At 44.4% G+C, this 13,289-nt stretch overlaps 1 protein-coding gene across 6 annotated transcripts in view; it reads left to right on the top strand.

The window, feature by feature from the left end:
- RYR2 (ryanodine receptor 2) overlaps positions 1-13,289 on the top strand; it is a 767,906-nt gene that overhangs the window by 385,618 nt on the left and 368,999 nt on the right. For all 6 annotated transcript variants that reach the window (XM_030335594.1, XM_030335595.1, XM_030335590.1 and 3 more), the window contains exons 15-16: positions 124-307; positions 3,485-3,620. In XM_030335594.1, coding sequence (XP_030191454.1) covers positions 124-307; positions 3,485-3,620 — 320 coding nt within the window. The remainder of the gene's footprint in view (positions 1-123; positions 308-3,484; positions 3,621-13,289) is intronic.

Below are 13,289 nucleotides of genomic sequence, written 5' to 3' on the forward strand. Positions count from 1 at the left end.
TTTCTTATGGGTTCCTTTTACAGGGGTGTGGGGGGAGAGGGTAAAGCTTTAACTCATCCGTGGTCTAAAAGACAGTAAGATTGCAGATCGCTGATGTCGAGAAATGTTTGCTGTGTATTTTAGGGGCCTTGATGCGCTCAGCAAAAAAGTGAAGGCTTCCACAGTAGACCTCCCTATAGAATCTGTGAGTCTGAGTCTGCAGGACCTGATTGGTTACTTCCATCCCCCCGACGAGCACTTAGAGCATGAAGACAAACAGAACAGATTACGGGCTCTAAAGAACCGTCAGAATCTCTTCCAGGAAGAGGTGAGTTTCCACCAACATTCATTTCCTTTATGCTGCTGTCTTCGGAAAACCGCTGCTCTGGGGGGAGGTTCTCTGACAAGGTTTGCATTTGGAGTTGGATGAGCAGGTAAACAGTGGCATAAGGGAACCGGGCCTTGGAGGAACGCTGCGATCATTTTTGTGTCTCTGTCAGCGAGTGCTAATTTGAAACAGTGAAACTCTTCACTCCCCTGGCAAAGGCATTTTATTTTACTGTCGGCTCAGCCTTCTGCACTGATCATTCACTGCACTGCAGTTCGCTTCCTGTTTGTTACAGACACACAGTATCTCAAAGTGTCCGAACGAACACAGGCTTTGAAAAGCTGGAGGGTTTTTAGACTCGTCAGCAGGTTCTCGAGGCTCTCGGGAGGTGCCTGGTCCCCAGGGAGCCTGGTGTTGAGAGAGAGAAACTGCCCAGGGGAGGTCAGGCCGCCTGTGGAGAGACAGAGCTCCAGCCTCTCTGCTTGGACAGAGCAGATGCACTTCTTACTTTCACATGGACTGAGTTTTCGCGTGTGATTTTATTTCACGCACCTTCCAGTAAAAAAGGAGTTCACGTGCCATATTTTATAGACAGAATTACAGAAGGACCAAGTGATACGTCTAACGCTCCTTTAAAAACAGTGTCGGAATTACTGCCATAGAGAAGAATTTCGGTGGGAGGATGGCAGAGGTGAGCTGGCAAATGCCACCGGCTCAGTCCGTGCTCCCCTTCCTCTGAGTGCCCCCCCGTGTGTGGAATAATGAATGTTTCAGAGTAAAAGTGTCGAAGAAAGAAAGGTTAGAGAATATTGACGAGTACCCACAATCCCTACCTCTACCTTCTTCTAGTTTGAAAACTGTTTCCTAATTTTCCATCAACAGCCTTTGAAATTAACATTAATTTTTGAGGACTTGTTGGTGTGTATACAAAAAAAAAAAAAAGGTGGCTCTAGAGACTAGCGGTATGAAAGCACGGAGACCTGTGAACGTGAGCCATTGACAACATGGACTAGTTTGATGGGACCTTTTCTTTTTTTCTTTTTAAGTTTTGAAAGTTTGTATTTATTCATCTTTGAGGGAGAGGCGGAGAGAGCAGGGAAGGGGCAGAGAGAGAATCCCAAGCAGGCTCCGCACTCTCAGAGCAGAGCCCGATGCGAGGCGCGAACTCACACACCGTGGGATCGTGACCTGAGCCGAGACCAAGAGCCGGATACTTAACCAACTGAGCCACCCAGGTGTCCCTGTTGAGACCTTTTCATCCCGCATCTGCCACAATATTAGACCATGCTGAAATACTGGGCTATGAAAATTCGAAGGATTGATTTTGGATTTTTTTTTCAATTTCTCGCATAAGACAATCCGGATGGGAACCGACCCATGTACTTAGGGCCGTGGTCCCTCTTACAACTCTGTGTGAAATAGGTTCCCTTGATTAATCAACTCTTCCTTTTGTGTGTTTTGCCTCATTTTGGCAACCTTGATCTAGAAATACTAATAAAAGCTTAATTTCAAATTTAGATAGCATCTTTTTTTTAAGTGTATTTGTTTTGAGAGAGACAGAGATGGCACAAGTGACAGAGGGGCAGAGAGAGAGGGAGACAGAATCCCAAGCAGGGCTTTGCTTGGAGCACAGAGCCCAATGTGGAGCTCGAACCCAGAAAACCATGAGATCGTGACCTGAGCCAAAACCAAGAGTCAGACGCTCAACCTGCTGAGCCCTCCAGGAGCCCCAGATTTAGATAGCATCTTGCACAGGGGTATAACGCACTTTTGATTTGCTTCAAAGCTGTCTTTTCATGAGCTTGTCTTTATTCATTTATTAGATCTTTAGCTTAATATTAAAAATGATGACGACAGTGCCTACCCTAAGAACTAGGATTCATTCGTGCTGTTACAGGGGAGGAAAAGAAATATTTTTCCTCCACTCATCTCAGGTTTGTTGGTCGAGGCCCTGCAGATCAGAGTGACAAAAGACAGCTATATAAGAGAAAACACGTGGAGGTTTATTAACTGGTGAACCCTGCATATCCACGGAGCACTCTGTGATGAGCAACTCAAAGGAGTGGTTAGAACTTGGGCTTGTGCAGCATCCTAACAAAAGGACAGTAAGTTTGTAGAAAACGAAGAGACACAGGAAAGGAATTTTGAGCGTCTGGGGCAGCAAGTTGTGGGAAGGTAAACACAGACGGAAACTAATGGAAGGTGAGGGTGAGTTAGTAAAGTTTCTTAGGTAGGTTCCTCTGTGAAGCCTCTGGGCTGATAAGCGTTGGGGATTGTTTCTTGTGATTAAACATCTCCCACCCTTCCTGGTGGAGAAGAAAAAGAGAATGTTTTCTTAGTTGCCTTCAGCTCAAAATAATCCTTATGCTAGGGACACCTGAGTGGCTCAGTCGGTTAGGTGACGTGCTCTTGATTTTGGCTCAGGTTCGTGAGTTCAAGCCCCACATCGGGCTCTGTGCCAGTGTAGAGTCTGGTTGGGATTCTGTCTCCCTCTTTCTGTCCCCCTCCCCCACTTGGTCTCTATCTCTCTCTCAACATAAATAAAAATAAACTTCAAAAAATAATCCTTGGGGTGCCTGGGTGGCTCAGTTGGTTAAGTGTCCAACTTGGGCTCAGATCATGGTCTCGCAGTTACTGAGTTCGAGTCCCACGTTGAGCTCTGTGCAGACAGCTCAGAGCCTGGAGGTTCGGATTCTGGGTCTCCCTTTCTCTCTGCCCGTCCTCCTCCTGTGCTCGCTTGCTCTCTCGTTCTCTGTCAAAAATAAATAAACGTTAAAAAGTTAAAAAAAATAATCCTTATGTCAACGTGGAATATTTTTTAGTGAACCTCTTTGTTTACTCATGGTAGAATACAGTTGTGATCAATTCCTTAATCTAGCAGTAAACTTTGCCCGTGCAAATATGAAGCACATATTTTGATTTTGTTCTTCTGCTTCTATCTGAGAACAGCCTGCAGGATTTAGAAGCCACTTGCATTACTTCAAGAACGTTTTATTTCCCATGCAAATGTGTTTCTTCCTGTCATGTAAATACATGGCCTCAATTTTCTTTATGATTAACAGGCTTACTTCAAGCCAGCCATTTTTTTTTTTTTTTTTTTAATTAATCAACTGAGCATCATTTCTCGTCTGTGAGCAGCATCGCTGTTTCTCAGGGTAATTCTTGTTAACTTTCCAGGGCATGATCAACCTCGTGCTCGAGTGCATCGACAGGCTGCATGTCTATAGCAGCGCGGCGCATTTCGCGGACGTGGCGGGGAGAGAAGGAGGCGAGGCTTGGAAGTCGATTCTGAATTCTCTCTATGAGTTGCTAGGTAAGACGTCTGATGGTTTTCGAGGCAGCCAACGCACGCCCGTGTAGAATGATCCCATAAGTTTTATGACCTGCTTCTTAATCGAGGCTCAATGTGTTTCCTGTTATTGCACTAAGTCCTAGTGATGTTTGGTATTTACATCCATCCGTGAATGTGTACCGTGCCCAGAGCAATAGATTTGTCTTCAGCATGTGGAGGGGAGACGTCAAGGGTGTAATTTGGGGGGTGAGGGGCCCCTGTATGCATATGCAGGAGATATTTCCTTTGTGATTCTGAAGTTAGTCCCCCAAGACTCCTCGTTCTCCCTCACCAGAGTCTCGTCAGGGACCTTCATCTTCCTTCCGTCCTTTTGAGATTTGTGTTTGCAACTTACATTTTTTAAAATTGTTTTTTAAACATTTATTTATTTTTGAGAGAGAGAGAGAGAGAGAGAGACAGATTGCGAGCCGGGGAGAGGGAGACACAGAATCCAAAGCAGGCTCTAGGCTCCGAGCCGTCAGCACAGAGCCTGATGCGGGGCTCGAACTCATGAACCATGAGGTCATGACCTGAGCCGAAGTCAGATGCTTAATTGACTGAGCCACCCAGGCTCTCCATGCGTTTGCAGCTTCTAAGTGTGCTTGACGTATGTTAAGCAACACTTGTGGTTTAGGAGCATTCCTGTCGACTGTATGCAAACATACGTCCTTATTGGTTTTGATCTGGGCTATTCCAATAGCTTCTCCATGTCTGTTGTCATGAACTATGAACTTGGAAGCTACTGAGCTGGCCTCGAATTAAGATAAAGAGGGATAGTTTGTTTCTCAAAGCAATGGACGAAGCCAAAATATCGGCATCTGGGGGGCCAGTTCCCCAAACCCCACTTCTCACAGGATAATATGAAGGGGACGTTTGACATGCAGTGCATTGAGTTACCGGTAAGGGATTGTGACTCCCAGTCAGTCATGTTGGAAATACGCTTGCCTGCCCTTTGCTTTGGGTGGAGACACCATCTCTCTCTTCCAAGGCTGCTTGCTACAAACATCTGTGAAAAGACGGCCCAAAATAAAGGTTTCAGTGGCTCATTTGCGAGACATGCAAGAGCAGGAGACCTGTGAAGAATTACCTCTCTCTCCACTCACCCTCACCCCCCACAATCCCACAGTCATCTGGTGAACTGTAGCTATGTGTCTCTTCCACTGAGAAAATTCTCAGCTTCTCCCCTCGTTCCAGAAGGCCAAGTTTAACTTGCTTTGCCTGGTACTTGAGGCCCCGGTGAACCCTTTTAGGCTTGCCCTTGACTCTGTCCTTCCCCTTTCTCTGGCCATACCCACTTTCTCAGTATCTGGCCACATCCACGCTTCAGGGACATTTTCCTACTCCCACCTTTCCCCAAATTCCTGTATATTCTTTGAGGCCCAGTTCACGCGTGACTTTTTTGAAGTTAATCTTGACATTTTTTCTAAGTTTCAAGCATGATTGAACAGTTCCCTCGCCCTCTCTCTCTCCCTCTGTCCCTGCTTTCTTGTAACTCAATATTTACTTGTTTGTAGCATTTACCACATTAGTTACAAATGCGACCATGATCTCCAGGGCAAGAAGGGCACCTTTTCTGATTTGGCCATCTCTGTCATCGTGTCTGGCACATGGCAGATACTCAGTAAATGTTGACTAGTTAAACAAATCGGGTTCTGATACAGTAGGAAAGTGTGTGCGCTAAGTGGAGAAAAGAAGTCTCAAGGCATTTTTTTTCAGCAAAAAATGGGAAAGTTGTCAAAATATTTAGATATTATCTGTAATCTAATTGAAACTCACTAAAATTTAATAATACTATTTAGCAGATAGAATTCTTGCGCCTGATCCCTTCAGGTGGCCTGTTTTCTCTGCCATAACAATTAAACACATACGGTTTGGTATTTTCAGAATAAGGGGTAATGCTGGCTAGCGTGTCTTTGAACAGGACCCAGGATATTGAGGCTTCCTAGGATTGTGGATTTATTATTTTTGAGAGACAGAGAGAGACAGAGCATGATCGGGGAGGGGCAGAGAGAGAGGGAGACACAGAATCGGAAGCAGGCTCCAGACTCTGAGCCGTCAGTCCAGAGCCCCACGCGGGGCTTGAACTCACGGACCGTGAGATCATGACCTGAGCCGGAGTTGGACGCTTAACCGGCTGAGCCACCCAGGCGCCCCCTGGGTTGATTATTTTACCCACGAAATCATTAGGGTAAGGATTTTATGGTGCCCAAACCCCTTGCAAAGTATTTCTTTGTCAGTGAAGAAATTACAGCACGAATTTCTGCATTTGGTAGAGTCTGGAGTATGATAGTGGTTTTGCTACCACAGTTTGACCTCTTCACTGGGTACAACGCTGGCTTTGTTTCTGTGACAAACTAGGTGTTGAGGGTAAAGAGGGGTCTCCTCTGTGTGTGTTTGAGGGTAGAAAGGGTTATGTGCAGAAAGTGTGCTATTGCAGACAAATCTAGGTGATGCACATCTTACTTACATTTTCACATCAGCTCTTTCCATAGTCTGTTAGTTTTCTCTTTTCACTGGGTCCATGTGTTCCTGTATCCATAAGTAATACAGATGGACAGAGAGAAATATAATGCATTTTTCTAAAATCATAGAAAAAGTCTCATCCGGCAAAGTCAACATTTCAGTTTGATCCTTTTGGGCCACATATCCCTCAAGCCTATCTTCCTTTTACTTGACAGAGTTCGTTGGGGATTAAGTTGGATTCTTTTAGAACCTACTGAAGGAGTAGTAATAAACTCTACAAAATGCTGGGTGGGAGCACACTCTTCGTCGGAAGTGGTTTTATGACTTAATTTTTTTTTAGTTTATTAAAAAAAAATTTAATGGTTGTTTATTATTGAGAGAGAGAGAGTCAGAGTGTGAGCAGGGGCGGGGCAGAGAGAGGGGGAGACACAGAATCCGAAGCAGGCTCCAGGCTCTGAACTGTCAGCACAGAGCCTGATGCGGGGCTTGAACCCACGAACTGTGAGATCATGACGTGAGTCAAAATCGGATGCTTAACCGACTGTGCCCCCCACGCGCCCCTGACTCGATTTTTCATGGGAACACGGCTAAAGATCTGACTTTTACGTGACTTACCTACTCAGAGAGGAAGGGGAGAAGCAGTTGTTGTAGGTGGAATGATGCATCTCTTAGGATGTGTCCACTTGCGGATTACGGCCTCTGGTGCACACAGCAGAGGTCGTTCATTGGCTCCCAGAGCTGGAGGTCTACCAGCGGGTGTGAATCAGTGGCTTTATCATTGCATCCAGAACCAGTTTCTTTATGTGTGTTGTGCCTTCCGCAGCAGGGTCTGCTCCCCCCAGTGCTGGCTGCCCTCGTGTGGCCTCAGCCGCCTGCTGTCCTCTCACAGTGCTGCACAAGTGGTCTCTGACGTGGAACAAGTGAAAGAGGGCCGCTGTTGGAAACTGTCTCTTAGGAAAGAGCATGCCGTTTCTTAACCCCTTGCAAATCACCCCTTTCATCTCAGTAGACACGTCTGTAGCTCTTCCTGCAAGGGAAATAAGGAATGTCACCAGCATTTCACGGGGACTGCTCACGTCAGAAACTGGGGCCAAGCCCATGGACTGCCCGGCTGCCATGCAGAAGTGAGCATTGCAGAGAATTCTGGGGAAGGAGTTGAAGTGTCCAGCTCAAATGTTAACGTGTACACTTCACTCATCCAAAAGGTTTTATGGACCGAATTCTAATCTGAGTGCTTTTGTCCACCACCTAGCACCATGTGCAAATGGGGTTGGTGCTCAATAAATAGTTGTTCGAATTATTTAATAAAGGTATTAGAGATTCCCACGGGGCGTAGGTTTCCCTGTAACAGATTAGATGTGGCCATCAAGTTGGTTCATTACACATCACTGAACCCGTCATTCTGTTACCATCGTGTCTTTTTCTTGAAAAACCAAAGCTCTAATCTTTAATCCATAGGCAACAGCCTCTGAGGAAATGACCCTTCTTTTAGCCCAGAAGAGTCTCAGAATTATAGCTCTACCACTTACATGACCTTGGACAGATTACTAAAGCCGAGCTCAGTTTCTTCATCTTCACTGCCCACTCTAGAGTGCCTCCTTTTTAGGGTCATTGTGCAATTCCGTGAGTTGATGTAAAGTACTCGGAAAAATACCAGGCACACAGTGAGTGACGTCTATTGTTATTATAAATATTATCTGTAAAATGGCAATGCTAATTCCCCTCATAAGATTGTTGGATGGCTTACCTGTTGTAATGTGTGCAAAGGCTCAGCTCTCCCTCTTCTTCTCATTAGTCCTGTTTTTTTTTTTTTGTTTTTTTTTTTTTAGGATACATTTATCACCATCCTCTGTGTCATCAATGTAGTAAAACTTTCTTCTTCAACTTGTTTCTGTTCTTGTTTTTGCCTTTTAACTATGCCGTAGAAAAGAAACTTCACTTGCAACGATTGGCTATAACAAGGGAAGTTCTGGATTTTGAAAATACAGAAGACGCAGAAGATACAGCATGATGCTTATGGTAGATACACTGTGGCTCTTGATTTCCTCATCAGAAAATGGAGGAAATAAAGTGTTCTTCATAGTTCCCTCCAGGCCATTTTCTATTCCGTTTTTCTACCCATTCTCTGAATACAGTCATGCCCAGCTCTTACATCTGTATCTTCCACATCTGGTGCATAGGTGATATTCAGTAAATACTTGAGATCATGCTGATAGCTGGATGCTGTATGATTTCTCTCCACCAATCTTCATGGGAGACATCAGGGAATCCTTGCACATTTCCTTCAAGAATTGCCATTGACTTTCAGATGCTTGGTATTCGCCTTTCCCATTCCAGTCTTTGGAGCCCCATGGCTGGGGTGTCTGCCTTCTCACCTGAGACCTCACTCACTTTGTCCCTGCTCCCTGAGCATTCGGTCCTTCCAATGCTTGCCTTGTATCCACTTCTATACTTTCAGAATGTTAGACGTAGTTTATTTATATCAGAGGTTTGATAGGCAGTAACTATTGTCTATGTTATAGATTAATATGGAGACATGAAGTATACATTTCTTAAATGTATGTATCTGTTTCCTTAATTATTTACATCCCATTTGATTAAGAAATGATTTGAGGGAGCTATTACTTAAAATTGATGTAAGTAGAATTCTCTAAAACTCACATCTAAAGGAAGTTAACAGTATAGTAATCGTGTATGTCGTAAGGTAATACACACTGATTTCGGACATGTGCATGTTTTTGTGGCTTTTAAACTAATTTTTTCTTGCAACAAGAGATATAAGTTCTGAATATACTTTCCAAATACATACACACACACACACACACACACACACACACACGTTCTTTTTTTTTTTTTTTTATGTTTATTTATTTTTGAGAGACACAGAGACAGAGCACGAGCAGTGGAGGGGCAGAGAGAGAGGGAGACACAGAATCCGAAGCAGGCTCCAGGCTCCGAGCTGTCAGCACAGAGCCCGACGTGGGGCTCGAACTCACAAACTGCCAGATCATGACCTGAGCCAAAGTCAGATGCTCAACCGACTGAGCCACCCAGGCACCCCTCTCTCTCTCTTTTTTAATCTCTCTCTCCAGGGAAGCTTCTTTTTCCATTTGTTTTTCCCAAGTGTTTTGAATCTCTTTCCTTTTACGGTCTTCTGAAGAGGCGTCCTCTTTAACAGAGACTGTGTCGTGTTGGGAAAACGTGGACTTTGAGTCCAATGGACCTGCATTTGAATAAGATTCTCATCCGTTCAGAAAGATTAATTGAATACCTGTTATGGGAGATGCCCTAATCTGGGCAGTGAGGGACAGCTATGACCAGGATCCCATCCCTGCTTTCATGGAGTTAATGGTTGAGTAAGAGAGTAAATAATAAAGCTAGCCTAGCCATAGTGCTGTGCAGCTACTGACTTTGCTGCCTTGACCATCCCAATACGTGTTGTTGTTCAATCCTATTAGTAAGTGATCAATAAAAGACTGATAAATTTGACTATGCAAAAATCAAAATGTTTATGGTGAATGATATCATTACAAAATAGAAAAAAAAAACAACAGGTGGGGATTTTATAAAATATGCCACCTGTGTGAGAGACAAAGGCCCGGTTCCTATCATGTGTAGAGCTTTCATAAATCCATAAGGAAAGGACATACCACTTAATAGAAAAACAGACAAAAGATGGGGACAGGTAGTTGCCAGAGCAATAAATAAAATAATAAAAGATATTCAACATGACAAATAACTGCAAATGAAAATGATCAAGATCATTTTTCACTTAGGAGACGAGCACAGATAAACAATTTGATAATACTCGTTATTGGGGGAAATGTTGGGTAGTGTGTTTCTTTCTGGTGGGGGTGCAAATTGATGGAATTTAAAAAACCAAACAAACTCCGGTTGGCAGTATACATAAAACTTTAAATGTATTTCCTTTTACTCTAGAAATTCTACTTTAAGAAATGTATTCTAGAGATATATTTGTACAAGTGTGGAAAGGAGGTCCACTGCAAAATTGTTTATAAATTGCATAAAATTGAGAGCAATTTTTCTATCAACAGGGGATTGGTTCCATAAGTAATAGTGTAGTACTGTGTTATCATTGAAAATTGAGATAAATGTATCATCAGGAAAACTGTATAAAACACGCCAGATGGCTGTTCTTTTTTAGCATGGCCATCTAGGATATGGTATTGAGTGAAAAAAAGCAAGATGCTTGCTGTATTAAGAATAAGATTACTGTATTAACATTAAGATTCCAACTGCCTTGCATTAGACATATGTAGAGAAAGATACATTCTTGTACACACTGAACACTTAAGGAAGGATGCACAGAGAAGGGCTAGGTGGCTGCTTCTCAGGAGACAGGACTTCTGCTTTCCTGCGTGTTCCATTGGATATTTATTCTATTTACACACATTACTTTTATAACTGAAAAGAGTCGTTAATGTAAATGGCACAGTGCTACACAATTGAGGATGAAAGGGAAAGCTAGTAAATTAATTCCAGTCGAGTGAAGAAATAGACTATTTATTTAAAAAAAATTTTTTTTAACGTTTTATTTATTTTTGAGACAGAGAGAGACAGAGCATGAACGGGGAAGGGGCAGAGAGAGAGGGAGACACAGAATCGGAAGCAGGCTCCAGGCTCTGAGCCATCAACCCAGAGCCTGACGCGGGGCTCGAACTCACGGACCGTGAGATCGTGACCTGAGCCGAAGTCGGACGCTTAACCGACTGAGCCACCCAGGCGCCCCAGAAATAGACTATTTATGTTAGTGCATGCGTCTAAAGAGGCTCTCTCTCTCTTTTTTTAATGTTTATTTATTTTTGAGAGATAGAGCGTGAGTGGGGGAGGGGCAGAGAGGGGCAGAGAGAGGACGACACAGACTCAGAAGGAGGCTCCAGGCTCCGAGCTGTCAGCACAGAGCCCGATGTGGGGCTTGAACCCATAAACCGTGAGATCATGACCTGAGCTGAAGTTGGACGCTTAACCAACTGAGCCACCCAGAGCACCCAGAGACTCTCTTTCTTTTTTAATGTTTATTTATTTTTAAGAGAGAGAGGGAGACAGCACAAGTGTGGGAGGTGCAGAGAGAGAGGGAGACACAGAATCCGAAGCAGGCTCCAGACTCTGAGCTGTCAGCACAGAGCCCAACATGGGGCTCGAACTCACGAACCGCAAAATCATGACCTGAGTCAAAGTCGGATGCCCAACCGACTGAGCCACCCAGGCGCCCAAGAGGCTCTTTTTCAATATACACATGGTAGGTTCTCTGGTGGGTGTTCGGGGTACACAGAGCGGTGAGAGATTTTGTGGTTTAACTGTCCCTTTGACTACTCTTGATTTTCTGTTTTTGTTGTCATGAACACTGATTCCATGATTAGAAAAAAATATATAATCTCATGTTGACTTAAGAACCATCTGCTGCCAGTAATTTTCAGTGAAGTCAGTGTAATCAGAAAATAAGTAGTCGTCTATATATGAGCGGATACTTCAGTGTGGCTGTAAAAGCCTCAGATCTGTAGCAGTATCTGGAGGTGATAAGATATTTACATCTCAGTGTTCTTTTTTTTTTAAGTTCATTTATTTATTTTGAGAGAGAGAGAGAGAGAGTGAGTGAGCGAGCAAACAGAGGCTGGGTGGGCAGAGGGAGACAGAGGGGGAGACCAAGCAGGCTCTGTACTGTCAGCGTAGATCCCAATGCGGGGTTGGAACTCACGAACCCTGAGATCTTGACCTGAGCCGAAACCAAGAGTCAGACTGACTGAGCCACCCAGGTGCCCCTCACTGTCCTTCTTTACCCAGGTATCAGGAAGTGTGGCCCAAGTGTCATTAACTCCAAGTCTGTAAAGCTTCCTTCCCATGCTTCCAGCTAGGTAGACAGTAGGTCCCGTCGTAGACTTTGGTGTGAAATAAGCCACCTTCTTTTTCTTCAGCAGGTTTATTTAGCATGGAGAGAGCAGGTGGGAATGATAATCTATAACAATTTTAAAATTTGACACATATACTTAATATGCGTTGTAGGTGGAGAACGACAGAGGCAGACCGATGAGCCCGCCTCCTGGAGGGAGTGGAGTGTTCCGGAGACACCAATATTCATAGTTTGAAAGCATTGCCATGGCTGGCTTTCATACGTCTTTTCTGAAATCCACACAATTAATCTGCAGGCGGCTTGCAAGCCAGGATGATTTTCTAAAGATGTTTGAGAAATGGCTCTTTGGCAAACCCTCCCAATGAATACTCATTTAATGAAGGTCCAAAGTATGAAACAAATAGGATAGGCTGCAGCCCGTTTAGGGAGGCAGAAGTTACCAGCTTTTCAAAGCCTTTAACACTTGGAAAGGGCACAGAGATCAAGGATTTTGGCACACCCAGAGCATTTTCCCGGTGTCGTAATGAGGCAGATCTTCCTAAATGTTGTAAAACACTGGGGGAAGGTAGTCAAGAGTTGGAAAAGGAGGGCATCGGTTTCAAACATGCTCATACTGGGTAGCATTCTGGCATCTGTGCATACGGGTGTTCCTGTGTCATCCTCCAGGAAATCCTGAAAGACATTTTATAAACAACATTTTCTACTCTGTAATAATCTCGTGTCTATGAAATGACAATGAGAATTCCATTGCCATTTTTAATGGAAATTCATTTTGTAACCTATTTTGTGAGATACTTGTTTTTTATTTAAAATTTTTTTTTAATGTTCATTGTATTTTTGAGGGAGAGAGAGAGAGAGCGAGCGAGCAGGAGTGGGAGAAGAGCAGAGAGAGGGAGAGAGAAAGAGCGAGACACAGAATCCGAAACAGGCTCCAGGCTCTGAGCCGTTGGCACGGAGCTTGACTCAGGGCTCGAACTCACAAACCGCGGGATCACGACCTGAGCAGAAGTCAGAGCTTAGCTGACTGAGCCTCTCAGGCACCCCGAGATACTTTCTTAATCTGTTGATGTTGACCGAGTCCCCTCCTCCTAATCTCTTCTAGAGCAGGGGTTCGGGCAGAAAGAGACTGGTGGGGAGCAGCGTCGACTGGCCCCGAGCGTGGACTCTGGAACTGAAACTGCCTGTGAGGCATTGGCCCCAGTATGAGCTGTGCCAGCAGGAACACACGTCTGTCTCCCCTCTCCGTGTCCTCCACCAGCCCGCTGTTCGGCTGCCTCCTGATGAGGGTAGAGAGGGAGGAGAGAACGTAGCCTAGTTTT

This window comes from Lynx canadensis, chromosome D2, assembly GCF_007474595.2.
Source record: "Lynx canadensis isolate LIC74 chromosome D2, mLynCan4.pri.v2, whole genome shotgun sequence".
In the NCBI taxonomy this organism is placed as follows: Eukaryota; Metazoa; Chordata; class Mammalia; order Carnivora; family Felidae; genus Lynx; species Lynx canadensis.